This window comes from Paroedura picta, chromosome 14, assembly GCF_049243985.1.
Source record: "Paroedura picta isolate Pp20150507F chromosome 14, Ppicta_v3.0, whole genome shotgun sequence".
NCBI classification, from domain to species: domain Eukaryota; kingdom Metazoa; phylum Chordata; class Lepidosauria; order Squamata; family Gekkonidae; genus Paroedura; species Paroedura picta.
Genome location: NC_135382.1, coordinates 24701642 through 24727530, shown reverse-complemented (window position 1 = coordinate 24727530; position 25889 = coordinate 24701642). Strand labels below are relative to the sequence as shown.

General features: G+C 47.5%; 1 protein-coding gene across 3 annotated transcripts; it reads left to right on the top strand.

The window, feature by feature from the left end:
* The first annotated feature begins 1099 nt into the window (after positions 1 to 1099).
* On the top strand, positions 1100 to 25251 carry DUS2 (dihydrouridine synthase 2). 3 transcript variants are annotated; one of them, XR_013226528.1, is made up of 17 exons: positions 1100 to 1205; positions 2265 to 2407; positions 3613 to 3658; positions 4577 to 4668; positions 5225 to 5268; positions 5630 to 5690; positions 8093 to 8140; positions 9434 to 9499; positions 11407 to 11477; positions 11614 to 11700; positions 16463 to 16631; positions 17018 to 17139; positions 18895 to 19038; positions 19882 to 19969; positions 21733 to 21806; positions 23560 to 24021; positions 24765 to 25251. XR_013226528.1 is itself a non-coding variant. In XM_077310096.1 (16 exons), the coding sequence occupies exons 2-16, from the start codon at positions 2282 to 2284 to the stop codon at positions 23786 to 23788; spliced, it is 1467 nt and encodes a 488-aa protein (XP_077166211.1). In that variant the 5' UTR covers positions 1100 to 1205; positions 2265 to 2281; the 3' UTR covers positions 23789 to 24702. The 3 variants fall into 3 exon arrangements, 2 of the variants coding, with proteins under 2 accessions (XP_077166211.1, XP_077166212.1); XM_077310096.1 differs by lacking the exon at positions 24765 to 25251 and having other exon boundaries at positions 23560 to 24702; XM_077310097.1 differs by lacking the exon at positions 24765 to 25251 and having other exon boundaries at positions 1123 to 1312; positions 23560 to 24703.
* Positions 25252 to 25889: the final 638 nt, after the last annotated feature.

The window sequence follows — 25889 nt, the reverse complement described above, 5'->3', positions numbered from 1 at the left end:
GACTTGAATGTTGTTGTGTGACTTCAGATGAACATACCTACCCACTTGAACGCAACACCCTTAGTCCATCAAAGTCAGTGTAGTCTGCTCAGACCAGCAGCAGGTCTCCAGGATCTCCAACGGAGGCCTGCCCTTAGTGTAAAGGCCAAGGATTGAACTTGCACAGTGGAATGCCAAGCAGATGCCACTGTCCCTCTCCAGGCCCCGTTCCTACATTTTTTTCTAGGTAGTGGCTCTCCAGGATCTCCAACTTAGGCCTGTCACTGTTCTAACTGCAAATACTTAGGATTGAACCCTGAGCCTCCTGAATCCCAAGCAGATGCTCTATCAATCAGCCCCTTTTTAACATCTTTATGACGAGGCAGAACAGTCACTCCAGTACTCTAAGGGAACTTAAACAGAAGTAAAAGCACCTCCCCACCCCCACACCAGCTATAGCAGCAATGTGATGATCTGATCGTCTGTGGCTCCTTCTTACAGAAACACAAAAGGACCAGAATCCATAATAAACTCCCATCATACTATTTTCCCTGAGGAATGCATAGGATTTTTAAAAGGGGACTTACAATGCATTCCAGAACCTTTGTGAAACTCCTTAATTAGTCCCTTGTTACTTTTGCGGCGGTACACAACATATCAGCAATCAAAAGTGACATAACACGCCAAACCACACACAATGGAATATTTAAAGCCATCCTTCTATTCCTCTCCCATTTTCTCCGTTAACCCTCACTCCTTATCCAAACCGCTGGCCAATTTGGCTGGTATGGTTTTCTACCTCGTTCTATTGTTAATAGGCTTTCATTGATTCAATTAGTAACTTTTTGTATTCTTTTATTCTATCTTTCCTACGAAGAGTAGGGCTAAAACCCGGGGTTAAACTTCCCCGCGTGCACAGCCTTGAGCAAGGCACCACTGCAGACGCCGCTCGGGACCCCTGAGAGCCGACGGCGCTTTTCTCCTAACAGCCCCGTCAGTCCGGTCCTTTCCTGCCTCGGGACCCTTTTCGCATAGAAAGGCTGGATTGTTATGAGCCCCCAGCTGGAAAAGGGAGAGAATGAGGTCGCGGAGTAATGATGTCACGACGCGGCGCTCCTCGAGGCGCAGAGAAGCAAGGCGCATGCGCGGGGGAGTCTCTGTAGTGGGCGAGAACTGGGAGCACTGATCGTGGCAGCGACGAGACAGAGAGTAGCGTGTAGCGGCGGGTGAGTCTGGGGGCGCCGATCCCGTCGCTTGAGCGTCCATCCGGGGCCGTGTGTACCTCTCTTAAGCCCTGCACACTTCTCCGCCTGGCATGTGTGTGTGAAACCAGGTAACGTGTGGCTGTCACACGCTGGGCGTGTCTGAAGGAGGGTCTGGGCCACCCTGCTGCCCCATTTATGGTGCTGTTAGATCAGATGGACTCGAATGCAACCAGCAAGTAGAAAGAAAAGGTCAGGATTCTGATCCAAGATGAAAATAAGCAAATCCCGATCCTTGCAGCCAAATTTTGCCCCACTGCTACGAAATTAAAGTGGTATTTCTGTAAGCCAGAAGGCACCTGCACAATTCAGTTTGAGCAGTGTAGTTTACTCAGCGGTGTTTAATGCTTATTATAAATATTGACTTAATGTTTTAACGTTCTAAGGTTTTACTGATGGCCTATTCCAAGCCTCCTTTTCTGTATTACTTTCCTTTATTTTACGCTGCCGTCATTTATAACTATGTCTGAAATTTTGGTCTAAATGACTGTAAAATAAAGATTGATTGATATGAGCCACCCAGAGCAATCAGTGACCACTTTCCTGGTAGATCTTGCCCCTAAGATCTACCTGCCCTTGAACTTCCCTCTCATCTCTTCTACCTGCATTTATGTTACGTGCTGTCAAATGTTCTGATTTATGACAATCTAGGGGATTAATAATTCCATTTATCAATGCATCCTTGAGTATAGTTTTATTCTCTCCCACACACACACTTCTGAGGAGTGCAGGCTGATGGGACATCTTCCTCCTGCTCCTTTTCATCCATACAACAGCATCATCCAGGCACTGAGAGTGTGCAACTCATAGAGCATACGGGAGAGATATGAATTTATATTTGTATGGAATGGAATGGGTCTTGAATGCATTCATACGGGACATATTGGAGACCTGTTAAAGCATTACCAGCTGCAATTTGCCTACTTGGGAAAGGCATTTTAGTGGTTGTTGAGAGACTTAGCTGGTAGAAATGATTAAAACTGTGTCAATACTTTGTTTCTGATTTTCTTTCACTTGTTTCAGGCTATTGCAGAAAGGTCATGACGGTGAATGCTACATCACTCTGTTTCAGAAATAAGGTGATCTTGGCTCCTATGGTACGAGTTGGAACCCTCCCAATGCGACTGCTGGCTTTGGATTATGGTGCTGACATTGTATACTGCGAGGTACGATGAATGAATTGCTAGCAAGAGAGATGGTTTCCCTTTTCATAAAAGGCTTTTCAGTGCCCACAAAAATCTCAGTTGTTTGCCACACAATCACTCCTTTTGTGCAGTTCCAGAACTCTCCACATGTTCATCTGGACAGAAGGAGGAAGTGGACATTTTGAATGCTTTGCTGTAAATCAGTGGTCCCCAACCTTTTTAGAACTGGGGACCGGTCAATGCTTGACAATTTTACTGAGGCCCGGAGGGGGGGGGTAGTCTTTTGCCGAGGGACGTCGCCGCTGCTCTGCTTGCTTTCCCGCTGGCGCCCTTGACTTCCCTCCACCTGCTGGGGGGGGGGGGCTGCCAGCAACAGCTGCGCAGTGCTGTGCTGAGGGGGAGCCCCAGCCATGGCGGCCGCTGGAGAGCACCAAAGGTGAGCCAGTGGCAGAGTGGCAGGGCAGCCCCTGAGGCAACAGCCGGGGAGGAGGAGCCACGGCCCGGTACCGACTGATTAATGGACCGGTGCCGGCCTCCGGACTGGGGGTTGGAGGGTTACTGCTGTAAATTATATGTGTTTATGTTTGCTGGACAAATGTGTTTGGAAATTTCTGTGTGCATTAAATAAGGCTGTTTCGGTTTGCACACAGAGGGAGCAAGCAGTTCTAATGTACTGTTGTTCTTATGTAAACCGCACTGAGCCCCTGGGGAGGGCGATATATAAATATAATAAAATAAATAAATACATAAATAAATAATTGGAAGTAAGCCCTATTCTAGTCAGTGGACTTAACTTCCAGGAAACTGTTCTTAGAATTGCAGCCAATGGAGAGAAGGTGAGCTGTACATTGGAATAGCTTGTTTTATAATTACACAATCACATAATGGTTAGTGAAGTCTTGGGAAGGGGTTCCTCCAACCCCATGTTACTGTGTGACTTTAGCAAACAATCAATTGGCTCAGAGATCAGATTCCGTGGGAATCAACCATCTCATGGTCCGGAGCACAGATATAATGCCACCTATCTCTTAACTATAGTTAGGGAATTGGGGTTCAATTCCAGGTCTGTACCGGTTCTCTTCCTACTCTCTGGAGCAAGTTTTCCTGTTATAAATAGCCTAAAGGCATTTTCTGTCTTCTGTGTCTATATGTTTCCCTCTGCTGCTTCATTGGTATAGAATCTTGCTGTTTACCATAATTCAATGATTTTCACCTTTATTTTTCAGGAGCTGATTGACCTAAAGATGCTGCAGTGCAAGAGAGTTGTAAATGGCAAGTAGCTGCTTTTTTTTTCAGAGAAAGATAAGGGGAAATTATAGTAGGGGAAATGAGATGAAGGGATTTCTCAGGGATCATGTTCATTTAAGATGACTCCAGATAATTTGCTGGTGGCTTTGCATTACTGCTTTTGTTATTAAAATAAATACTTTTAAAAGCAGTAAGAGAATTTGTCTTAGACCTTGAAAATTAAACACAAGTACTTTGACAAGGTTGGCTGCCTGGAATATGTGAATGTTGTAGGAAAATCTTGCTAAAATATTCAAATAAAAATACTTTCTAGTGCAAATATAATGAATTAAGTGGGCTTTCAGAGTTCCTTGCAATTAAAATTAATAGACAAAGTTGTCCAGCATCTATGCGTGTTATATTTTTCTTCAGGCAGTTGAATTAGACGTTAGGGGCAATCCATTATTTGCAGATCAGCTGGAAAAGAATTTTCTTTCCAGCTGCTTGGCTTAGGCCCATGATCCCAAATGCCCTGATTTGGACAGGAAGTTTTAACCAGCAGCAGGCAAGCCTGTCCATACAAAGACTCACATACACTTTTTTTGGTAAAGGGAATGAAGGAAGGGAATGCTTTTCATGGACAAAGGTTATCCTTGCCCATAAAGAAACAGATCTCTTTAGGAAATCTGTTGACCAATCACAGGCACAGGTGTTTTTACACTGGCCAGTGAGCTCGCATACTGGTGTCTGGGCCCGGTGGTTGGCTGTGGTCAACCAATTGGGCTGCTCCTCTTGGTCTGCTGCTGATGCAACTACACTGTGAGGTTGGCATAAGGCGGCAGTGACTTGACAGCAAAAAAACCCAAAACAAAACAAACCCCTGAAGTCTTAGTATGTAAACCTGGCTGTTCTTTGTGTGATGTTTGCCTTCAAGCAGCTCTGCTTCCCTTCTCTGTTTTGCAGAGGTGCTTGAAACAGTAGATTTTGTGGCTCCTAACGAGAGAGTCGTGTTCAGGACCTGTGAAAGGGAAAAGGACTCTGTTGTCTTTCAGATGGTAAGAGATGGCCAGCAGTTGCTTTTATGCTAAATGAAATAGAATCCCAGCCATTAATATTTTGTAAAGATGATGCCAACACTCTTCCCAATGACATCTTCTTGCAAATTCAATGATGCAGGAGATGATAGTGATGAAGGGGCATCTTTTGGGGGGCTGTGTGTGTATGGCATCTGTATCCTTTGTGTTGTTTGTTAGATTTGTATCCTGTGTTTTGACTGGGTTTCCCAGAGGAGCCCCCAACATCTGTAAAACACATCAGGTTCTACTTAAAAAGAAATGCTAAAAAATTAAATTCATGCAATAGATTAATGCCCTGACAACGGTTCATTGTTCTTGTGTAGATGATGCACTCTATGCAGCCACCTGCCCTAGCTACCTCATGTTTTCAGAAGGCAGTCATGTTTGGGTTAGAATCCTATTGGAAGGGGACTATAGATTGCTTTAAAGGGGCTAAGCCAACCAAACCTCGTTCAGTTCCTTCCACTGAAGTTTCTGTTCCAGCAGCCTGCCTGTGAAGTATGCCGGCTATAACGGACTTCTGTGCATTCTGCAGGGGACAGCAGATGCTGAGAGAGCCCTGGCAGTAGCCCGACTTGTGTAAGTATCTATGTTTGGGACATGGTTTTGACCATTGCTGAGAATCTTCCTAAAACCCGTGAATCTGCTACACGTCTTGGTTCCTATCGTCTTTGCCAGTCATCCCTGTCTCAGAAGTAAGTTTGCCAAAATTGCAAGCTGATGAATCTTCACTGCACGTCAGCTTTCATTTTTAAGTAACGTCGATGATAAGCCTCAGTCCAGCAAAGGGGTCTGATTTTTTTTGGTAGTAGGCAGATTAAGGGCACGAGGATGCCTTTTCTGCGGTTCCTCAAAGAACAGATGCACATATGGGAGAAATACAGACTTCATGGTAATGGGTTTGCTCACTGTTTCTTGTGCCTCCTCTTTGTCTTTTCAGAGAGCACGACGTGGCTGGCATTGATGTCAACATGGGATGTCCCAAGGAATATTCCACTAAGGTAGGCTGAAATTGCCCACTTAACCTTTGGTGTTCTTTAACAACCCTTCACCTTGTGTACTGGCTCTCACCTTAATACTCTTCCATGGGTTGCAGAATCCATGGGTTGCAGAATCAAAATGGGATCGGGTCAGGAAGTAAAAATATGAAATGCCATCCAGAATGAGATGGCCAGGAGTATATGTAGGAGGGAGAGAATAATAAACTGCCTGTGTTTTTTCCTACTGTAACTGCCCTGAGCCTTCAGGAAAGGGTGGGTAAAAGATAGATGGATGGGTGGATGGGTGGATGGGTGGATGGGTGGATAGGTAGGTAGATAGGTAGATAGGTAGATAGATAGGTAGATAGGTAGATAGGTAGATAGGTAGATAGGTAGATGGATAGATGGATAGATGGATAGATGGATGGATGGATAGATGGATGGATAGATGGATAGATAGATGGATAGATAGATGGATAGATTAGATAGATAGATTAGATAGCCGGCTAGTCAGCAGAGGGACGTTCCAGGCGGATGGCACTGAACTCCCCACAACCATCAACTTTGGAAACTTGTAGTTTTATTTTCTAATGAGTTATCCCTTAGCCGCAGACCGACAGCCATCGCTTCCTTTGAAAATTGCACAGGTCATCCATCAGATGACCTTGGTTAGGTTATTGCGGTTCCTCTTTTGGGCACTGCAATTTAAACAACCATCCTGGAACTCCTGAATGCGTGGAAGGGTATGCCCATAAGTTTAATGCAGTTATGTGCTCAACTGGAAGAAATGACTCGGCTGGGTGATGTCACCTTTCCGGAATCATTGACTTTTCTCTGTAGTGAGGTGAGCAATCAGATGCAATTCAGAAGCGACAGGCCAGCTCCTCATCTTATCTGGCTCATATCCTGGCAGCCAAGTCATAATTAAAGAAGCTCCCGTCTCAAAGAAACAAAGCCGCTGCTTGTTGAAAGGATTCTCTGTTCTTAGTGCTTTTCATGTCACACTGACATTTTAGTGAAGCTCCAAAACACATACATTACAGTATATCAGCTCCGATTAGATTGCCCGCTATAATTGAAAACCGCTTTGTGTTGTCTGTTCAAACCCCACCAGAATTTTGTATTTTATTCTCCAGAAGGAGAAAAATGGCAAACTCTTGAGTCCTTGAACAGTTGCTGTCAATAGCAAACTTGGAGCACAGCTTCAATGGCTGCTTTTCTGTCTTTATGACAATGTTATAAAAGGCCAACAAAACCTTCTTGCCTTTGGAGACATTGATTGTGAGTTGATGATATGAGTAACAGCATCTTCATTGTGCTCCGCTAAAATGAATCTCCCACTGGAACTTCTGCTAAAAATGCAGGAGCTTTCTCACCTCGAGTGCATCTTTCCTCCATTGTCTTGTCAAAGAGAAATCTGACACGTATGGAACAAATTGTCAAGTTGGCTGTTGTGGGCTTTCCAGATTGGATGGCCATGGTCTGGAAGATGGCCATGGTCCCTGACATTATGCCAGTAACTACGGCTAGCATCCTCAGAGGAAGGACATGGCAGGATGATCTGTTGTCAAGTTGTTATGTTACTTCGAAGCTGGACCGCTTCCATCTGGACCTGAATGACTTCTGTGCAAACTTTTAAAAGTATTCCAAATATTGTTAGTGAGAGAGTGGTGAACCTTTCCAGCAGGACACGAGACAGATGCTTCAGCTTCTTGTCCATCTTATTTGACTTCCTGGTTGCTTCCCAAGAGATCTTCTGAGTGCCCTGGATCGAACACACGCACAGTCCCTCTAGGCTGCTCACTGTAAGAATGGATCTCTCTTGGAGGGTTTGTGCGCTGCTTCCATGCGCTTGATTGCATTATTGGATGAACAAAAAGGTTTGTCCAAGCAGGGCAGGTTGTGATAGATGCAAAACCGTTCAAAGCAAAAAAAAAATCTCGAAGAAGAAGAGTTGGTTCTTATATGCCACTTTTCTCTACCTGAAGGAGTCTCAAAGCAGCTTACAGTCGCCTTCCCTTCCTCTCCCCACCACAGACACCCTGTGAGGTGGGTGAGGCTGAGAGAGCCCTGGTATTACTGAAGAAGAGGAGTTGGTTCTTATACGCTACTTCTCTCTACCCGAAGGAGTCTCAAAGTACCCAAGGCTGCCTTCCTGCACTTTCAGTGACTGGTGTACAAGAAGCTGTCAGAATGACGGGCAGGGGTCTGTGCCAGGCATTGTGCCGGGAGTTAGTGCTGCAGCCAGGGGTGGCATGTGTGGTGTGGAAGCAACGATGCCTCTGAACAAGCCTGGGCTGCTTTCAGGTTTCCTGTGAGGATGCTGCAATCCTTTGGGGGGAGGGGGGATAGTGATGTTTTGTGGTGTGTTTTGTGCTGGTGAAAGTAATACAAGTTTTTCCTCCCCTGTTCTGTTTTCCCAGGGAGGCATGGGAGCGGCGCTGCTGTCTGATCCTGACAAAATAGAATCCGTAAGTATTCCTTGTGAACGTATTTACTTTGCCTTATGCTGTTATTCGTGGAGAAGAAGCTGCTGGGGAGGGGAGGCCTTTGTGGAATGGCCCGCCTGTGGTAGTCAGGAAGCCCCCTCCCCCCCAGCTCCCCTCATGCCACAGAATGTGCAAAACAGAATGTTCAGGAAGGCATTTCTGTCGAGGGAGCAGGACTGCAGTATGATGGAGCCGTGCAGGAAGTTGCTGCACATGTAGTATGTCACAGGGTTTGTATGCTTCACCGTCCCTTTAAGGCAGGGGTAGTCAAACTGCGCCCCTCCAGATGTCCATGGACTACAATTCCCAGGAGCCCCTGCCAGCGAATGCTGGCAGGGGCTCCTGGGAATTGTAGTCCATGGACATCTGGAGGGCCGCAGTTTGGCTACCCCTGCTTTAAGGTATCATCTTCTGACTTAGTGACCCATCCTCTGAAAACGTTCCTGTTTCAAATTCAAATAAAGAAATATTTAAACAGCAAAATTAAAATAGCGTAAACAACAGGAGGCAAATACATCGTGTAGGACCCTGGATAAGCATTGGGGGTTGGAACTGTTTCGTCTCCCACCTTGAGCCCCTCTAGCATGGCTAATTTGCACCATGGCAGCCTCAGAAATTGAAGTTAGACTGGAGTGACATATGCGGGCAGAACGTTTTCCATGGAAAAATACAGCATTGGCAAATTTTCCGGGCTTGTTTGTTAGCTTGCATTGTTGTCCAGTTCTGTAGTCATAGTTGTACTTTGCTTGTCTTATGGTTTGGTATGCTTTAGCCCGCCTTAAGTCACAGCATGGAGGGTGGGTTCTAAATGAAGTAATAATAAAAGAGAGGAAAGGTGTGCTACAAAGAATGCAGGTTGGAGTTGTCTCCTGTAAGTGTGTGATTTAGCTTGTCCTGAACAAGACTTGTAGTGCTGCTCTCTTTTCTGTGGAGGTACAGTTATCTAGCTGGTCCAGGTGGTGACCCTCTCACTGCCAACTTTAGTACTGCAGCTCCCAAGCAGATGGTAAACAAGATACCTTGATAGCCAAGGGCTTCCAAACAGGAGTCGCCCAGGAGTCTCAGTGGATAGAACAGCATTCATAAGTCTAGGGTCTCATTGACAAGGACTGTTATCTAGGAAAGCCTTAGCACTCTTCCTCTCTAGCACAGTTCTTGCTGAGGAAGGAACCAAAGTAGGAAGGGAGCAGAGAGACTGAATTGGCCAGACAATTCAAGATGAAAAATGTTGCCTTTGCTAAGCAGTAACCTGCCCCCCCCTCTCCATTTCTGTAGATTCTCACCACCCTCGTCCAAGGAATCTGCAAACCAGTGACCTGCAAAATCCGGATCTTGCCATCAGTAAGATGATATTAAGATGTCTGAAATGTCTGATCTTGAAAAGCGAAATCACTGTGGTGCTTCTAACAAGAACATACAAATTGCTGGCTGTTTAAAAATAATTGAGTCAAAAGTGAGTGAAGAAAAGCTGCCATCTGTGACAGCCTATGGTGACAGTCTGCTATTACGGTAATCAAAGACAGAACGTTACAATTACACAACGGTAATCTCAATTCAGTAATCTTTGCTAGAAGTCATACTTGGGGAATGTGCTCAACTGTGGTGGGGAATTACCTGCCTCTATCCCCTAAGGAATTGAGGAGAGGGAGAAGAAATAGCTTCCACATAATGATGTTCTAGGAATTTCCCCTAGTTTCTATGGCAGAGACCACAGAGATTAGGGGAGGAAGTCTAGAGGGTCATCTAGAAGGGATATTACATCCTTCCCAAACTCCGTCTTGTCCTGTCCCCCTGGCACTGCTCTCAAAGTTTCCCAGCTGTGACAGTACTGGAAACCCTAATGTGCCTCAACAGTGCACATTTTAGTATTAATGCAGTGTACCATGTCCCTTGATGTGGTTCGGGAGGTAATCAGCCAGTATGCAGCAATGAAGTTATGGAGATGGGAAAAATGACCTGATGAGAAGTAGTGGGTCCTTCTCATTTTTTCCTGGTGTGCTCTGCAACATCCTACTCTCTGTGTTGCATCTGCAGGCCTTCCATTTGTGAACGCTGCTTGCTCTTCTTTTTATCCTTTAGCTGGCGATTGGTGGAGCAGGTTGTCCTCTCAGCCAATACGCTGCTGTTGGTGCCACTGGATTTTTTGCCTTGTTTATAATACGCTTCCACTCTTGGCGATTGGTGGCAGCAGTTCTGGCCATGTGGATAGTCCATCGCTGGTTTCCTTGGTCTGTTGAAGCCGTGTTTTCTTTGGTGCCAGTCGTTGGAGCTTCCATTCAGTTGGTAGTTCTCTCCAGAGGAATTTACGAGGCGGTCTGCTGGTGTTCCTTCTGCAGACAGGGCCAAACCATGGCAGTCTGCGCTTTTGGATTGGTTCTTTAATTTGCGGCTGGTTGTCACGTTTTGTCCGAATTGTCTCATTTCGATGATGACATAGAGAGATCCCCAGAATCTGCCGCAGGCATCGCATTTGGAAGGTCTCATCTTTGTTCATGTCAGGTTTTAGTAAAGTTCTTGTCTCTGATCCATATTGGAGGATTGGCAGGATTAGGGTCCAGAAGAGACGCTGCTTGCTCACAAGAGAAGAAGAAGAAGAGTTGGTTCTTATATGCCGCTTTTCCCTACCCGAAGGAGGCTCAAAGCGGTTTACAGTCGCCTTCCCATTCCTCTCCCCACAACAGACAACCTGTGAGGTGGGGTGAGGCTGAGAGAGCGCTGATATCACTGCTCGGTCAGAACAGTTTTATCAGCGCCGTGGCGAGCCCAAGGTCACCCAGCTGGCTGCATGTGGGGGACTGCAAAATCGAACCGGCATGCCAGATTAGAAGTCCGCACTCCTAACCACTACACCAAACTGGCACATGGCAGGTGTGGCTCTCACTGGGTGGTGGGCCCAGGTAAGTCAAGGTCAGATCAGGGTTGTCCTGCAGCAGTGTTGGATGACCTGTTGAAAAGGGGCCCTTCCCACAGAGCTCACTGCAGGTAGCTTGAATCTCTCCAATGTTGGGGGGTGGGTGGGCCACGATGGCTCGCACAGGCCATGGCTTTGTGACCTCTGAGCAGCTGGATACGTACAGATACAGAAGCCTTTACTGTCAATCAAGAGCAAGGTATACATAATATACACAGTGACACGGTGACAATCTGACAGGACCTCTGAGCACTCCGCTGCTTCCTCACGCCATCAAGTGACGCAAACTGAAGTAGAAAACTTCTCCTTTTGTGCTTTCCCCTCCCCGATCCCCTAGACAGAAGAAACAATAAGTTTGGTGAAGAAGATAGAGAAGACAGGAGTGGCCGCCATAGCAGTTCATGGAAGGTAGATCATCCACATATGTGTGTGTGTGGGGGGATTTTCTCAGCCCTTCCTGGCTGTCATTCCACAGCATGAGTGAAATAGCTCTGCGCGGACCAGTAATCTTTTGATCTGCTTGTTTACTGTCTCCTTCGCAAAGGAAGAAAGAGGAGAGGCCTCAGCATCCCGTCCGCTGCGATGTGATCAAAGCCATCTCGGAAGCCGTCTCGGTTCCGGTAATAGCCAAGTAAGTGGGAGAGGAGAGAGCAGGCGTCTTACTTTCAGCCCTGCATAAGTGGGTAATGGGTGGGGGGGGGGTCTGTTAAGGCAAAACAAACAAACTAGCTAACAGGAAACTGCCAACCGAATGGCCCAACCAGGAATTTCAGTGTTGCAAAGAGACCTGGCGGGGGGAGGGGGTTGCTTTATAGTTGGTACATGAAAAAGAAAAAAGGAATCCAGATGCTGCACCAAGAAGCTGGATTCTATGGCATTGTTATTTTATGTATATTTGAAGAATCTTTTTTAGGTTTTTACTGCTTTGCCCAACTCAGGTTTTCTTAGTTCTGGGGAGGAGCCGAGGGCTCCATGTAGAGCAGGGGTAGTTAACCTGTGGTCCTCCAGATGTCCGTGGACTACAATTCCCACGAGCCCATGCCAGCAAACGCTGGCAAATGCTGGCAGGGGCTCATGGGAATTGTAGTCCACGGACATCTGGAGGACCACAGGTTGATTACCCCTGATGCATGGATCAGAAGGGTAGCTTTAAAAGAAAGCAAAACTTGGAAGCTGAATTCTGTACCAGCGAGTGCCTTCTTTTTGTTACTGTTGTTGAGCTATGGAAATAGAACAGGTGTAGAGCCCCAGTAATGTCTAGTGCCAGGTCTTTGATTGGTGTGTGTGTGTGTGTGTATGTAGGAATCGAGATGTTGGTGCCAGATTTAAAATACTTGCATGCTTTGTTTTATTTTTTGGCTTTGACCCGCAGCTGCTGTTTTGAAGCATTTGCATAAGTCACCCAGCTACCTTGGTAATAAGTTTTCTTACTCCTCCTGGCAGCCATGAAATCGCCCACTCTGAGCACTTTGCAGGGAAGAATTCTCTGTGCTTTTTGTGTTCGGTTAAGGTTACGGAAGCGCTGGGGGGGGGGGAATTGTTAGCATAATGCTTTTAATTAGCAGCTCTTGGTTTGCAAGGATTGCCAGGCATTGACTTATGCCTACTTAAAGTCCCTTAGGGCAGTGGCCCCCAACCTTTTTCTCACTGGGGACCAGTCAACGCTTGACAATTTTACTGAGGCCCGGGGGGGAGTAGTCTTTTGCCGAGGAATGTTGCAGCCGCTGCCTGAGCCCCTGCTCCACTTGCTTTCCTGCCGGTGCCCCTGACTTCCTGCCGCCCACTGGGGGGCACTGCCATCAGCAACTGCGCAGTGCCACGCCAAGGGAGAGCTTCAGCCATGGTGGCCGCCAAAGAGCACCAAAGGTGAGCCGGCGGCAGACTGGCAGGGCAGCCCCCAAGGCAGCAGCCAGGGAGGAGGACGAGGAGGAGCCGCGGCCTGGTACCGACTGATCCACGGACTGCTATTGGTCCCCGGACCGGGGGTTGGGGACCACTGCCTTAGGGGAACAAAGGAGGAAATCTGACTGCAGATGCTTTAGAGCAGGGGTAGTCAACCTGTGGTCCTCCAGATGTCCTTGGACTACAATTCCCATGAGCCCCTGGCAGCATTTTCTGGCAGGGGCTCATGGGAGTTGTAGTCCATGAACATCTGGAGGACCACGGGTTGACTACCCCTGCTTTAGAGGCCTTCTTATTTGACCTGCTGTTGAGCATGGGGAATGCAGTGCTGACTCCTGACAGATGGCTGGCCAATCTCTGATGGAATGCCTCCAGAATTATGTGGTGTGTTCCCACTGTCACCCCAGCAGCTGGTCCCATTGTGGAGCTGATGTCTCCATCAGGAAATTTCTTCTAACATTCAGTTGAAATTTCCTCTTCTGGAACTTAAGGCCCATGATATCTTGCCTTGCCTTTTGGAGCATCTCTTCCCAGAGAGCCCTTGGGGTAACAGAAGAGAACCATCATGTCCTTGCCTTAGTCTTGACTCACAAAGCTTGTTTTCTGGGTCCCTCTGGCCATCTTCTTTGGCCCTGCAAGTCCAGACTCTCCTCTGTGGATCTCCCTGGTGATTTCTTTGCATTGCTTCTAGGTGCCCTCCTTCATTTTCACTGCTTTAGATTCTCTCTCCCCCCCCCCCATCAGATTCATTTGCTTAGTTGTCTACCTTTTTGTCTTTGCCATTAGTCATTTTATGGGACTGGGCATTTGATGACATTTTTTTCTGGTAGTTCCCCACCACCACCCCTGTCTCCCCAGCAAAGTTCAGGATGGATGGGGATGGTCCAATGCTTGCCTCCGTAGCCCTCCCCAGCATAGTGGAGGACCACCACCTCTGGTGATCGGAGGGGACGGGGTCTGTGGAGGTTGTTTGGTTCACTTGATGCAGTGGATGGGCCTTGCATAGGTCTTGGTTAGCCCTTGGTTGGGAGACCAATCAGGACGGACCGGGGTTGCTAGGCAGAAGAAGCCAATGGCCATTCATCTCTTGCCTCAAAGAACCCGGTGAGCTGGAACTTCATCGGGTGGCCCTAAATTGGTTATGACTTGATGGCAGACGGTGGTTATTGTTCTCATTGCCAGCTCTTCTTCCTTAGACTCAGTTGTGATTTTGTTTCGAGAAAGTGCTGTCCACAATCTTTTTCTTCCTTTCTTCCTTTATTTATTACCCACATGTTCTCAGGAGGGCCACCGTGTTCTACCATCATGGATTTCTGCGTAGGTGTATACATTTTTGGCCTATAATATTTAATCCCCCTCCTTTTCTGTTCCAGCTATTTTCTAATCTGATCCTTCAGCTACTGTGTTCAGACGATGGGAGACTTCCAGCTGGGTTTTAGTAGCACATTGTTATTTTCTTTTTATCTTTTCCCTGGCTCTTTCCCCCCACCCCTCTTTAAAAAATGGTTTTGCAACAAGTGAGCAATTTTACAATCAATAGTGTTCATCAAACACTGATTGCCCGAGAGAATAAATATTGTTGTTATTGCAACTAATATTGTAGCCATGTGAATTCATGAATCTTCACGCTACATTCCTTTGATCCAAAGTTGTGGAGGGAGGGGGGGATGCAATATACAGTAACATTGCCAGTATTTTCAGATAGCAGAACAATCAATGTTTTTAAAAAAATATCTAATGCTGTTAAAGTACAATTGAGCTGTTGTGGCTTTTAAACTATTGATCTTTCCTTTGGTTTTGTTTGTTTCTTACCTTGTTCTCAATTGGCACAAGTCTCCGCCTTCCTCCTTCTCTTCTCCTCCTCTTCCTCCTCACAATGTCATGAGACAACTGCAGCATCAAAGCATAGCTGGCCGCAAGCTGTTGTGATGGGACAGAGATCTCTTCCGAATGCTACAATAGTGGGGGAAAGTAGAGTGAACTTGTACACATCGATACTGAATACTCCATGACATGCCTAGTGAATAGAAGCTCTGCTCCAACAATTTGTTTTCCCATGTCTCTATATATTATAGACACAGTGGCTCCCAAAAGCTTTGAAAGGACAGTAAAAAAAAAAGGCAGAATAATTAAAACAAAGTAGCTTTGCCACAGCAGCAGAAGTAAGTCTGTGAAGCTCTTTGTGTTTCAGTGACTTGAATTTCCTTCCCCTAAAAAAGCGAACAAGTCATAGTGTATTTTTCCCTTTGTTCTGTTGTTGTCTTATATTGCTCGAGACTTTTTTTTGTTCTCTTCTCTCTTTATTGTGTTTCCTGGGCAACCCCCCCCCAAAAAAAAAACCCAATCTGGAGACAGACCAGGCCCCCTTTCTGCCGCAGTCTGCATTTTTCATCAGTAGCTTACAGTTTTGTCCTAAACGGAGTTATACTCTTCTAAGTCAGTTGGAGTCAGTTGTCTTAGAAGGGGGTCAGTTCCCCAGTGGTACAATCCTCTGCAGGTTCTGCCTGCCGAACGCAATGGATGCAGGCTGGAGTAACTGCATATGACTACCCTGTACCTTATGCTTCCAATAAGCCTGTCGAATGAAACTTCTCAAATGATAACCTGCATTTTTCACATTACAAATTACGTTAACTTGAATGCCACAATGCCTGCTGTCAGGGATGTGTAAAGCATAGTTTAGTTCTAGCTTCTTTCTGTTTATGATCAAAGTTGGCATAATGTAATGGCTGTGAGCCAAAAGAGCCCTGCCTTCAAGCCCCTTTGCCAAGCCCCTGGTCTATCCGTCTCTCCCACTTCCAGGTGAATTGTGATGATTCAGGGCTGCTGAAATGGTCCCTACAATGGATGTAGACAAAGTGCTTTGACTGCTTACAGCGTAGCATGTTGGCTCAGAGAAAGGCCCGTAGGCACCTGCTGCAATAGCCTTACTGAATGTGTCAACCTGGACTAGAGGAGAGGGCCTGCAGACCCCAGAGGAAAGACAGGATTGACATGAACTACCCTTGCTAAGTGGGCCCAGGATTTAGCACTAGCCTTTACCTGTATCAATTCCTCTGGCCCAATTCCCATGCTTTATCACCTGATTAGTTTGCTGTCTTCCTTGTGGAAATTATCTCTCTTTGTTTTGCAAGCTTTGGGACTGGCTTGGGTCCAAGGCCATTTTAGGGAACGAGCAAGTTGGATTCAGGAGGGGCTGTTCAACCTTAGACCGTTGTCTGATTTTGTAGCATCTAGCTGCTCAGTAAACAGCTAAGTGAGACAGATTGGCACTGTTTAATGCGGCTGGATGAGTTGCACATTTTAAGAGCAAGCAGCACTCGCCGTTGTCCTCCTGCATGACTTTTGCTTGTGCGCACAAGACTCAGCACTCCCTTTGCATGTCCTGTGCGTAAACACAGACGTATGCACATCCCCTCCGTGTTTCAAGTGCAGCTGCTGGTTCTGTGCTTTGCCCAGTCTGACGAAAACGACTCTGCTGCTCTTTCCAGCGGAGGCTCCCATGACTTCATCAAAGACTATTCCGACCTGAGGGCTTTCCAGGAGGCAACGGCGACATCCTCGGTGATGGTGGCTCGTGCGGCGATGTGGAACCCCTCCATCTTCCGGAAGGAAGGCTCCCGGCCCCTGAACGACCTCATACAGGAATACATCAAATACGTATGTTCCGCGATTCTCTCTTTTTAAAGATCTCTTCCACAGTTGCAGTGGTCACAGTAATCCACAGAAGGTGCTTAATGCACCTTTGAGCCCAAAATGAATACTAGCTGACTTGGGATAATCCAGCAACTCTGCTCCAGGTGCTGTCTGTTTCGATGCCAGGCTAAGTGGGCCAGTTCTCTGGCTTCTTATGGTGTCGGGGAGGCTGTGACCACCTGAATTATGGAGCAGGTGCCACACTGGGGAATCAGGATCAGAGAATCACAAGTGGCATATCAGCCACTGTGACCCCTGGTGTAAATGAACGCAACTGAGTGGTATGGGTAAACCCCCACAATGCTTCAGGGTTTTCATCCTTTACTTGTTTCTTGTCTGTTTCCCATCAGGCAGTGCGGTACGATAACCACTACACCAACACAAAGTATTGTTTGTGCCAGATGTTAAGGGAGCAGCTAGAAAATGCACAAGGAAAGAAGCTGCACGCGGCACAGTCCTTGCAGGAAATATGGTAGGGATTGTTCCATTCAAGGAAAATGCCTAGTTCTACCATTGTAATGTCTCAGAGAAATGCAGGGAGGGTCCTTCTGGAAGTTCATGGGCTAAAGGTGGTTTCTTTGAAAAACTTGTGCTTCTGACGAGAACAGCCATTTTCTCTTGTATTCTTAAAGGCTCTTAGCTGATTAAGAAACCAGCTCTTTACATTTAAGCAAAGTTTTTAATTAGTTCTTCGTATCACAGAACTGTAATGAAAGTGCGTTTGAAGTTTATATGCTTGCATCTTCGTCTAGAAAAGTCCCCCAAGAGGGGTTATTGTGGTCATACAAAGATATATTTTGCTTTGTTAAACTTACCAGTTTGGTTTCATTTGAGTCCAACACAGTTGGTGTGAGCTTTCGTGGGCAGGCACACTTCCTCAGGTACAATTGTTTGTTTCTTGTTCCATCATCTGAGGAAGTGTGCCTGGACACGAAAGCTCACACCTTGAATAATTCTGATGGCCGTCATTTAGCACCCTCTGTTCTGCAGATCTCAGAATCTGACAGGTTGCATGGGGTTTTGAGCCAGGCAGAATTCGCTTGATTTGAGGAAGTGGGGTTTGCGGGGCAGCCTGATGCAGCTGGCCTTCCACGCTGGAAAACGTTTACAAGACTGACTTACTCTTTAAATTCAGGAAATGGGATATCACTGCCATCTAGTGGTCGGCAGCAGCATAGCATCCTGTAGAGAGTTCACCCTGGCCCTGTCTTGAGGCCAGAAGGACTGGGGAGGTGGGAGAGAAGTAGAAGATGGGAGGGGAGTGTGGATTAACCCTTTCCCTCCCTTTTCCCCCCTGCAATCTCTTCCTTCAGGGGGATGAAGAGGGAGAAATCATAGGCCGAGGAATTGTTAAGCACCCCTTGCAGTGAGCCTGTTTGGCCCCTTCTCCCGGCATCAAGATCTCCGCTCCAAGGCCAATGCCCTCTGACATTAATAGAAAAAGGGGTGGGGGGAGATGGTTTGTTTCTGGAAAGAAAATCAAGGGCCTCTTTGCTTATTTTATTCCACTTACGCCCTGCTTTCGACCTCAGTTGGGTACTCAACACAGCTTACGTTAGTCTCCATTTTTGTCCTCACCACAGCCCTATGGAGTAGGCTAGACAAGAGTACGTGACTTGCTCAAGGTCACCCTGTAAGTTTTTGTAGCAGGGCAGGGCTTGAACCTGTGTCTTCCAGCTCCTGGTTCAAGACTTCACCCACTGCGCCATGCAAGTTCTTGGAGGTCACATTCCCTTCCTCCAGCCGGGGAAATTAAGAACAGGCGGACCCAGGCTGCAGATGGCTGTTAGCCGCTAGCTAGTTTGTCCTGGTGCTGGCCAACTTCTGTTCCTCCCCTCCCCTTCCCCGAGACTTATCTTTCAGGTGATAAACCAGCTGGCTATCTTGGGTGCCATTAATGTTGCTGGTTGCATATTAGTTGCTGAGAAACACTTTTTAAGAGTGTCTTTATTGGCTGGAAATTGGGATCGGTGGTTTGCTAGGTGGTTGGCCAGCATCTGTCCAGCTGTTATGTTGCTGAGTTTCCTTCCATTACATGGGCCACTTTTGAAAAAGGTAAAGAAAACAATTGTGTGACACACACATGGTTAGAAATCCTTAAAAATTGTATTTAATATCACTGTTACCTTGCATAATGTTCATGTTAGTGATCAAGCCTTAACTGAACTATGGTGTTTTTTTGTTGTTGTTGTTGTTGTTTTTTTTGGGGGGGGGTGTTTTTAATTAGTGAAATCTTCGAAATGAGCAATTTTTACAACGAAACCTCAGCTCTCCTAGAGGCCAAAAAAGTTTCATTGGAAACAAAAGACCAAGACGAAGATGACCAGATGGAAGACGTGGATGTCATAAAGATGGCAGTGAAATTTGACAAGTAAGGGGGGAAAGAGCCCCGTTTCCTGTTCTGATTTTGCATTTGTAAGACAAATGTCTGTTTTCAAAGAGACACTGTGATGTCAAGGCAGCCGTCCAGAGGCCAAAAATGTATTGGGTCAAAGTGAACTCCCCTTTCATGAATGGGGAGGCTCCATAGCGAAGTTGAGGCCATCCGGTGCACCTTCTCAGGAGGAGTAATATTTTTCATGTTCTAAAAACAGGGCTGAACACTTTTATTATAGCCTCCCATCCCACCAGGCTTTTGGTTGCGGACACCTACGTGTCTAATGCTACCATTTTTCTGAAGCTATCTCTTCTGTCTTGATTCCTAAAAAGCCAGATGAAATTATACAAAGAGGTCTCCATGTATGAAGCTGCCTTTTACCAAGCATGGCCTTGGTCGGTCTCACTCATTATAGTCTACTTATTATATTATAGGCTGATTCTGTGAAAGCTTAAGGGGGTGGCAGTTTACAGGGGATGAGCGATAGGGTTGTGAGTGTCCTGCACAGGTTACACAAAGTTCTCAAAACAGCACACATAAGACCAAGATGGAGTCACAGAGGTCAAATACAATTCATTTCAGGAGTCTGGGCAACTGATCCTGACATAGCCAGATTGAGCCAGAGGGGCCAGTGAATGGTCTGAGTTGGTGGAAGGCAGAACAAATTTTGAGTCCAGAGGCACCTTTCAGACCCACAAAGTTGTAGTCAAGGTGTGAGTATCCATGTGCACTTACACTTCTTCAGCTACGGAAGGCAGTTTCAGGACTTGTTTTGCCACGGAAGAAGCCCAGTTCCTTCTCCTGTAATGCCGTTATATGTGTTCCATTTTCTCTCAGGCGAGAATATCCCCCACAAATCACGCCCAAAATGTGTCTTTTAGAATGGTGCAGGAAAGAAAAACTCCTTCAGCCTGTGTATGAAACGGTGAGTGTTTGCATTTTGCAGGCAGGAAGATTGGCTGAGCCAGACAGCCCAGGGAAATGAAGAATCACAGGAGAAATTAAATTTCTTTCCCTTGAGGGAAACTTTGGAAATTTGGGGAAGTGCTGAAAAAAAACACCGGTGAAATATTTTCTTTCTCAGAATGAGTTAGGATTCCTACCCATGGGGCATTATTTTCCCCGCTCATTTAGAGGCACAGATCTGGTTGGGTCTGTTTTTATGAAATGCAATAGAGAAAGGAAGAAAAGGCAGAGGGGAGATGGTACTCGGGGGAAAGAAATTCATTTTAGAAGAAGAAGAAGAGTTGGTTCTTATATGCCGCTTTTCTCTACCCGAAGGAGTCTCAAAGCGGCTTACAGTCGCCTTCCCTTTCCTCTCCCCACAACAGACACCCTGTGGGGTGGGTGAGGCTGAGAGAGCCCTGATATCACTGCTCGGTCAGAACAGCTTTATCAGTGCCGTGGCGAGCCCAAGGTCACCCAGCTGGTTGCATGTGGGGGAGCGCAGAATCGAACCGCACTCCTAACCACTACACCAAACTGGCTCTTTACTCAGAGATCGCAGTGCGTCTTGCATGTTGCTTCATCAGATACAACATGCGTGATCTCAGAGTGGAATAAAGTCCTTTCCTTGCTGCACTCTCGTGTTTTCCTTCTTGTCCTTTTGCGTGTGCGTTTAGAAAAGCATATGCATAACATTTTATTTTTGTATTTTTAGAATGTATGCATCTCACTGACACTGCAATCCTCCCTGAATGTTTTAGAGAAAGGGCAGAATAAAAGCCAAAACCTAAATAACTAAGAAATGACTCCGTTTTGGCCAGTTTCCCATGAGAAGTGCTGATTGGTTTGCTGTGGCCCATCCATTCCACCCTTCAAAATCCAGGCTGGCAGCTCAGTGCTTATCCCTCTACTGAGACCAGCCTGAGCAAGTCAGGCTGGCAGTCTTGGTCTGGTCCAGCCATCCAGCATGGAAGTAAGCCGGCCAGTGACCTCAGTGGCCTGGGACCCAGCTCTTTGCTGCAGCTGCTGTTCTCAGGCAACTGTGCAATTCTACCGTGATGGTTAGGACCCCATGAAGAACATCCTACAGGCCAGGATCCTGGGCTCAGTCCTGAAGGTCATCCTTGCGCCAAGCCCGGAAGCTTGCACATAACTTGGAGGGGGGGGGATTGGTACTCCTTGCACAGCAGACTCAACTGGGCTATATCAGCAATTGCTTTGGAAATGCTTTCTCGTTTTCAAAAGCTGCCTGTTATTCCAGGCGGCCACTCAGGACAGTAGAGTCCACGTCAGGACCTGGCTATGTGATTTGCCAGAGCCTGGGATTCGAGTGCTGTTGACAGACTTTTGCTCTCATCGTCAGGATAGAAATTCTCGGCTGTGGTGGGCTCGTGTTGCTGTTCCTGCCCTGCAGCACCCTGGTTATCCAGGTGCTAGTTAAATGAGGGGTCCGGGTGTTGCACGAAAGTCAAGCTGCTGCTCCCACTTTCTTGTTGCAGTTCTCAGTTGTCTAAGGTAGAGGTTGAGTATACTGCTTTTCCAAGCTGGTGGGGAAGGGGGAGAGGGAGGGCGGCAGGCCTTGCCTTACAGCCTGAGCTAGGACCAAAGATGCTGCCCCCACACTTGATCCAAAAGTGTGCACATCGCAGCCAATTTTGGGGAGCAGCTCTCAGGCCACCAGAGGGTATTTCAGTTTCTGCAAATCAGCATCCAGTCACCCCTTGGCCTCTTGCCTTATTTCAGACCGAAAGACCGCAGGATAGACTCTTCCGTTCCGTTGTCACAGTAGCCAATCAGAAGTACAGATCGACGTTCTGGTAAGCCATTGGTGGAGGTGGTGGATGCAAGTGGATGTTGGGAGGGGGGGGGAATCCATGGATGGCTTGGTTCATGTGGGAACTATATACACCTTGAAAGAACTGGACATTTCTCTTAAACGTTGTGAGCTAGCATGGTGAACTGATTGGTGTTCCAAGGTCTAGAAACTGGGCGACCTGGCGTCAGCAGCATTCATAGGCACAGTTCAGAGTTCTGGTCTTAGCCGGAGCCCAGATTGCGCAGGTGAAGGGTCTCCCTGCTTGCCCCTTAAGACTTCCTGTAGAGGCCTTGCTCCTGGCACTTCAGTCTTTGGAGATGGGGAGATGGTGAAAATCTGAAACGGCTTCTCAGTGGTGATCCCAGATCCATGGAGCTCTTTCTGCTCCTCTGAGGAGGAGAATGGGCTCAGGGGTCAGGTGAATCATTGTCTTTTTGGCCTGAGTTTTATCTTGGGTTGTTGTCCCTCAACCCTGGGATCATGTGTCCCCCTCTAGAATTCTTGAATTCTGTCTTGCTGTTAAAAGAAACTTACTTGATTAAGATTGAATGGCTGAACTTCAGTTTTGCATGCAGCCCTACTTCAGGCTTTTACGAGAGCTCTGCTGACCTAACTCCGTCATGTTTTCTGACGCAAAGTGGCCATGACTTGCTCCTCCTGTGGAGGCGGCTTGGCCCAGAACCTTTTGCGGGTGGTTTCAGGAGGGCAGCCGCGTTGGGCTTCACTGCCCTGAAGCATTTCTCCCCTCGCCTAAAGAAGCTGATTGCATTTGGCTTTTTTACATTTGCACCTCATGTTCGCTGCCCCGTTCCCACTTTCTGACTGGGATAGACGGGCTCAGGGGGGTCTCCATCCCTCCTTGTGGGAATAAGATCAGGTTAGCGTGGACGATGCAGGTCAGGGCCTGTGTGGGGCTAAACAGAAGACCCACAAGCTACTTCTGCTGGTTCTTCCCACGTGCCGGCGGAAAATCAGAGCTCACTGCTCAATAGAGAAGAGCTTTCATACCATGCAGGACCTCGTCTGTCCTAGCTTCAGACAGCTGGACTGCAGTTGAACAGCTGGATTTGAGCCCATAGAGCAGGGGTAGTCAACCTGTGGTCCTCCAGATGTCCATGGACTACAATTCCCATGAGCCCCTGCCAGCGTTTGCTGGCAGGGGCTCATGGGAATTGTAGTCCATGGACATCTGGAGGACCACAGGTTGACTACCCCTGCCATAGAGAATCCCCCCTCCCATTGAACAGGAACACAGAATTCTTATCTCACTACGGCTGCTGCTTTTCTGCCCTCTCTACTGTGATCAAACTAATTCCTGCGTGCGTCATAGGTTTGCTCCCTAACTCCGTTCTCTGCAGCACCCCTTCCGACTGGGATGCAAGCCTCCAGAAACCTCCATTCCAACTGATATCTCAAAACCTTGTCGGACTCTGAGGCCCAGACTCAAAGCTAGCTCTTTCGCAGAAGGGTTGTTTGGAGTTCCATCTAAGCAGCACGCATGAGCGACCGCTCATTAACACAAGAAGGCCCGCTCAACATCCTCCTGGAGCCACACGGGCTCTGGCACTGCCCTCTGCCCATTTTAAGATTACAGTAGCTATCTTCTGCTCAGGATGTGGACGGCCGCTCTCAGTAGGGGAAAAATTAGAAGGGACATTGGTTCTGTCGTGTTTTCTCCCCATTTGATCCCAGGGCGAGTAGCCGGCCTCGTTTCTGTGCTGCCCTCTCTGAGTTTCCGCCCTTCTCTCCTTCAGGGAGAAGTCCAAGAAGCTGGCTGAACAAGCAGCCGCTATCGCCTGCTTAAGGACGCTGGGCCTGCCGGAGGGGAAGTGGAGCGAAGAAGCCAGCCACCTCGCGAACAAACGCAAGAGGCCTGATCAAGAACCTTTGCGCAATGGAGACCACCGAGAAGAGCTTGTAGCGGGGGCCTCCTGCAAGAAAGCCCACCTCATTCCTGAGGCTCCAGACTCCGGCATTTCCTAGGCACTGTTGTAGCTTGAACACAGACCCAGCTCTGCAGCCGTGGATTCCTCCCTCCCTCCCACATCGCAACCACTTTAATAATCTCCTCCTTATTTCTTCTGGATGCTGCTGATCGTCAAAGGGCCATCTGGATTTCAAAGCCACCCATCCGCATACAGCGCCGTTGGAATCCCGCCGCTCGCTTCTCATGCCTTTGAACAGGGACAATTGAGCGGCTCTCAGTTCAGTGGGGGGTAAGAGTAGTTCAGTATTAAAATTCTCTTTACGGCGGAAGATGGATTTGGATGAGCACGGACCGTTGTGCAAGTCTGTTTAACGTCCGCAGGTCTGGTGCAGGCTGTAGCAATAATCCGGATGCGGATTTGCAACCGGAGGATGGGGCGGTGTGGAGCACAAATTGCTATACTGGGAGGAGGGGGCGGGGCTTAATTTTACAGAATGTAAGTTATAAGAACAACAATATGGACAACATGGATGGTGTTTGCCTTCTTGTTGTGGTCTTTGTCCTGCGGCTACTGATTTTTTTTAAATTACATCTTGTCCCCTAAGCCAGTGGTCCCCAATCCCTTGTCTGGAGACCGGTACCGGTCCATGGATCAGTCAGTACCAGGCCGCGGCTCCTCCTCGTCCTCCTCCCCGGCTGCTGCCTCGGGGGCTGCCCTGCCACTTTGCTACCGGCTCACCTTTGGTGCTCTCCAGCAGCCACCATGGCTGGGGCTCCCCCTCTGCGTGTCACTGCACAGCTGCTGCTGGCAGCGCCCCCCAGCGGGCAGCAGGAAGTCGGGCGCCGGCGGGAAAGAAAGTAGAGCAAGGGCTCAGGCAGCGGTAACGTCCCTCAGCAAAAGACTATCCCCTCCCCCGGGCCTCAGTAAAATTGTCAAGCGTTAACCGGTCCCCAGTGATAAAAAGTTTGGGGACCACTGCCTTAGTGGTTATTCTAAGTTCTAATTGCCTGTACATTTCTTTCATTCCACAGTGTTCAGGGGCAGAAAATAACACTGAAAAGAGTTGAGGGAAACAAACTCCTCCGGACTTCTGGCAGGCCATATTGAGTCCACGCCTTCCTGAAATCCTGCCGATTGCTTTGGCCAGCTCTAACCCGAGCCACACCAATCGAACCTTACCCGGATACAAACCGTCCGTGTAGGCAGATAGGATGACTTGGATTGAAGCTCAGAGGCAAAAGCAGTCACAGCAACCACTTCTTTATTTCCAGAGTCTTAGGTCAAATGACATTACCCAGATTCTTCTTCCTGTTTCGAATTGCATTCTCCTTCAGGTTCCAATCACAACATTGAAGTTACCTAACAATTCCGTTTCCTGACCTGAGTAGACCACTCCCCTTCTGTGTCTCTTCCCACTCTAATACAGTATTGACGTACATCCTTTGTGTTTGTTTTTACTGTGGGCAACTAATGCTGCTCGCCATGCCAAAGAATAGAAAGCAGACTAACAGGAGAATGGGGAGTGTCTGGAAGGGTTGCCCAGGTGTCTCCGTGGATTCTAGCTGGTGTTGGTGTGAAACCATCTTTAACGAGTCCTGCTGGGGCAGGAGTTTTCATTGGTTGGGACTGCACCTCCAGATGGTTGACCTGCAATAGAGATCCTAACATAAAGAGGGGAGCCCAGTGAAGTGTGAATCACAGCATTGGGGGGGGGGGGGTTCTGGGGCCATTTGCACCTCCACTCCAGGCCAGCCCATGTTGCAAACACAGTCGGGCTACTGGGAATTTCTTCTGGTGTTTCCTTTGGTCCCCAGTAGATGGGGGTAGCATAGCATGTCTTTCTGAAGCTGTCTGAGGGACTCATACTTGCAGAGAGAGAGATGCAAAGAGCACCTGCAACCAAAAACTCCCTAATACCATAGATTACCAACAGCCATAACACAAAACAGTAAGCTTTTTGAGTCCTCCAGAACTTTCTTCAGTTTAGACTAGAGTTTATTTTTTTGAAGAGTGGGCAGACATTTCAACCCAAAGGGCAGCAGTTCAGGCACGTCATCGTGGCCTTCTGGACAAAGATAGCCAGGGCTCCGGGTAGCTCATTAACTGCTTGTCTCCCAACCCAGTAGCACTTCCTCTGGGAAGGTCTTACACTACAG

Excerpts from the sequence above, each read along its gene's own strand:
- DUS2 (XM_077310097.1), top strand. The coding sequence starts at position 2,282 with ATGACGGTGAATGCTACATCACTCTGTTTCAGAAATAAGGTGATCTTG. Across the intron at positions 5,269-5,629 it reads CTGGCAGTAGCCCGACTTGT|AGAGCACGACGTGGCTGGCA; the intron begins GTAAGTATCTAT and ends TTGTCTTTTCAG. Across the intron at positions 11,478-11,613 it reads GCCATAGCAGTTCATGGAAG|GAAGAAAGAGGAGAGGCCTC; the intron begins GTAGATCATCCA and ends TCCTTCGCAAAG.